The sequence below is a fragment of the Alligator sinensis genome, unplaced genomic scaffold, assembly GCF_000455745.1.
Source record: "Alligator sinensis unplaced genomic scaffold, ASM45574v1 scaffold222_1, whole genome shotgun sequence".
In the NCBI taxonomy this organism is placed as follows: domain Eukaryota; kingdom Metazoa; phylum Chordata; order Crocodylia; family Alligatoridae; genus Alligator; species Alligator sinensis.
The window spans coordinates 170467-174412 of NW_005841912.1; the positions used below are offsets into that span (position 1 = coordinate 170467).

Below are 3946 nucleotides of genomic sequence, written 5' to 3' on the forward strand. Positions count from 1 at the left end.
AATCCATACAATCTTCAATCAGCCTTCTACACAAGTACATTATAACTTGTTATGCATACAAGGCTACTGACAAGTTTTTGATCAAGACCCTTACCTCATTTAGAGAAAAGGTAAGGGACAATATTTTTTATTATCCACCTTCATTGTCTGACACCAGGTCCTATTTAACCTAACTTACACAATCCAAACCCTTAGCAGATTGAAACATTTCTCATTTTTCCTGGCATTTCTTGTATCTGAATGTTTTGTCAATATTACTTTTTCTTTCCCTCACCTTTGTGATAACCTCATCCTCATTTCACAGATAGAAAACTGAGGCAAATACTCAGGATAAAATGATAACCAAGTACTAAACTTTTGGGTACCCAGCTTGACACAGGCCTGATTTTTCAAAATACATTCACAGCCCTTTATATGTTCAATGCACCAGTGCAGAAAATAGCAGCTGCAGTTTTAAATAAAGGTACACCAATACATCAGTCCAATATCGGATCAGTACCGATATGAAGAAAACTGTCTATGTCCTGGGGCCAATAAATGCCCATGCTGCGTGCAGCCGCAGCACAGCATGCAGAGACAGCATCATGGAAAGCTGCCTCCAGCTGGTAAGTTGGAAGGGGAGGCGGGAAGGAAAGGGGGAGAGAAGGGGCGTGGGGGGGCGCAGATCAACGCCCCCCATGGCAATAGAAGAGGCAGGGGCAGTAGCTGCCCAGCTTCTTGGGGGGGGGGGGTGTGGAATCACGGGACAGAGGTGCAGCTCATGGAGTGGGGGCAGCTCTTGCTGCTGCTTGCACCCCAGGAGGGCAGGGGGGCACGTGTCCCTGGATCTGCATGGCATGAGGCAGGCTGCAGTTGCACAATGGATGCCGAAGCCGGTGCTGCGTGGGGCTTTTCTTGCCGGGGCTCAGCAGGCTCTGGAACAGGCTCCGGCAGTGCTGGGAGGAAACTTCAGCCACCCCAAATTTTGCCACAGTTCCACTCCCAGTCCTGCGCTGCCACCCAGCCCAGCCCTGGCTGAATCCTCCACCTCCGCCCAAGCACTGGGAAAAGCCACCCAAGCACCAGGAAAACCGGAGCTGTGGCAAAGTTTGGGGGGCCAAAGCCTCCTCCCAGCACCACTAGCACACTCAGGGCACAGCCCCAGGCAAAAAAAGCCCCACGCAGCACCGGCTGCACCCTGCAACTGCTGCCCACCCCGCACTGCACAAATCCAGGGGCACGTGTCCCCCCTACCTTCCCGGGATGCATACCAGCAGTGGGAGCTGCCCCCACCCCATGAGCTGCACCTCCATCCCATGTCCCATCCCCAAACCCCGCCTGTGCAGTGCCTGCCCCTGCCCCAGCCCTCACCACTGGGGGCGCTGATTTGCACCCCCCATGCCCCGTCCACCACACCTGACTTACTACCTGGAGGCACCTGTATAGGATATCAGATTGGTATCGGCCAATGTGCCTCCTTAAATATCGGCTTTTGGTATTGGCCCTCAAAATCTCTATCGGTGTACCCCTAATTTTAAACTCAGATTTTCTGCAGGCCAGACTCTCAACATCTCCACTTGAGACTTCAGAAAATGAGGAATGCTTAATTAAGCACCAAACATGTAAAGCTTGGTTAAATGACTTGCCTAGTAGGGCTGTACGAAGCTTCAGTCGCTGATTCGATTCGATGGAGATTCAGCCCGATTTGGTGGCCAAATCTCCGAAACAGAATAAAAATGTTTTAATGTACTCTAGGAAGTTACAGAGCAGCTGTTGAATGTGCAGTGCACCCAATGGAAAGAAAGCACCCATGTCACCCAAGACCCTCATCCCACAGGTCCCAAGAACACCGCTGAAGATTCCCATGGAAACGTATGGAGAGAGCTTGTTATGCTAGAAATAAAAATTGCCTGAAACATGGAAACACTTCAAAAAGCAGTTAAAAACAAACAAACAAACAAAAAAATCAGCAAAACCCAAGACAACAGAAAAAGGCCCTGCTCATGACAAGAAATACATACCCGTCTGTCGATCTTATCACCCTGTAAATTATACATTAAAAGATTCAAACTTATTACTTATGATTTGTTTGCAGAAAAAAATTTCAGAAATAAATCTCAAAACTACCTTAAGATTCTAGCAGAACGTAAAACTGAAGACTTACTGGAAATTATATTAAAATTATTACTGTCTCTCAAAGGCTGAGGAGGAAAGGGCAACTTTATGATATTTTGGTTCATTTTCAGAACAGGTAGTACTCAAACAGTCAGGCCAACATAGACAAGTTGCATTTAGCTACAATTCTTTTTGTAGGCTAGCCTAATTACACTGAGAAATTACCTTCCCCATACTTCAAAGGTTATTTTTTCTTGAAAGACTGAACAAACAGGGACAGCATATGAACAAACAGAAACCAAGGGCAAAAAGAAATGGTATGACCATGTGTTTTACTGAAGATGGGTACGGAAAGGTTGAATAGTAATAATGAGGTAAAACCTGTCAGTTCAGACAGACTTTGGAAAACATGAGAAGAGGAAAATACTTTAATTTTGCAGACCTGAGTCTACATACTGTATTCTTACTACATCCTTTTTAAGTGGCACTATCATATAAACAGTTACTATTAACCTGAAGAACTGTCTTTAGAAAGCCGACTAAAAACAGATTCAGGTGCTACATCTGCCTGTCAGACCTTCTATGCACTAACAGAAAAGAAGTTAAAGACCCAACAGAAGCAAATCATGTGACAACACTCTGTATTGTTAAGTAAACCGAAACAAAGCATGTTCCCTTGTTTCTCTATATTTGGCAAAAAAGCATTTCTTGTTACAACTGTAACAATTTCCCAAATATTTTCCCGTTTTATTTTTAAAATTGGCCTCCTTTAGCATCTTGCATTCATAATAGTGAAGGTAGAGAAACAGATTAAAATACTATCACTTCAAATTACAGGAGTCTGAGTTATGTTAGTGGATGGCAACTTCTAACAGCAATTCCTGGTAGGTCAGTTCTGCTAACTTTTTCTTTTTTACTGCAAAAATAATTTTCAGGGTCACTAGATTAGCATCACCAGGAGAAACAGAAGCCCCTTTTCACTTGTGCTGAAAACATTAAACTTTTTTTTTTTTTGGAACCATCAATATCGAACTAAATATTCTTCTCAAGTGAACAGACTATTGTCAGTGAAGGACACAAAACAACTGACACGCTACCTGTGACAGAATGTTGGTGCACTGCTGAAGCAGAGACACGGGTGGGTTACCGATGCTTGTTGCAAGCTGAACTCTTAGCAGTTGTTCTTTCAGAGTTGCATTTTCTTGTAAAGCATGGGCCAGGGCCACAGCAGCACACCAATTTGAGAGAGAGTCTGTAGAAAAGAGTCCTCCACAGAGCAACTGGCCAGCTGAGACTGAATTACCTGTAGCTTTAAAAACAGCAAAACAGCTGCAGTTACACAAACATAAGCCATAACTGAAATTGCAAAGTATCTGATATAGAAGCATTCTAGCCCTGAGCAGGTATATTGTAATTCATACTGGATACACACGATGCTTACCCCAGCAAAACAACAGTTTAAAACAGGGCTGTCCAACCTTTGAGTGGCTAGCGGCCACAGGAACATGCTCCAACCTACCCTTCCAGCTGCCTGGTGCTTGGGCTGCATGCCACAGCATGGCACGGAGCCGTGTGGGCACCATCCCCCTTCCGCACTGTGTGGTGGGTGCCCCCCATACCACACTGGCAGCCCCACCTCCTGCTCTGTGTGGCCCACCAGTGCACACTGGGTACCTGCTTCCACCCACACCATGGCATGCTTCCATGCCCTATGGAGACCCCAAGTCCTCCAAGTTCTCCAGTTGCAGATTCCGTTGGCTCCTCTGCACCATGCTATGCCACCTCATCCACAGGGACAGGTCAAGAATCAGAAGCTGGAGGAGGAACACAGACTCTGGTAATAACGGCACCA

General features: G+C 45.7%; 1 protein-coding gene across 4 annotated transcripts in view; it reads right to left on the minus strand.

The window, feature by feature from the left end:
- USO1 (USO1 vesicle transport factor) overlaps positions 1-3946 on the minus strand; it is an 86927-nt gene that overhangs the window by 38051 nt on the left and 44930 nt on the right. For 2 of the 4 annotated variants that reach the window (XM_025198052.1, XM_025198054.1), the window contains 2 exons: positions 3192-3403; positions 2001-2021 (listed from right to left, as the gene is read on the minus strand). In XM_025198052.1, coding sequence (XP_025053837.1) covers positions 2001-2021; positions 3192-3403 — 233 coding nt within the window. The remainder of the gene's footprint in view (positions 1-2000; positions 2022-3191; positions 3404-3946) is intronic. The other 2 variants (XM_025198056.1, XM_025198055.1) reach the window with 1 other exon arrangement.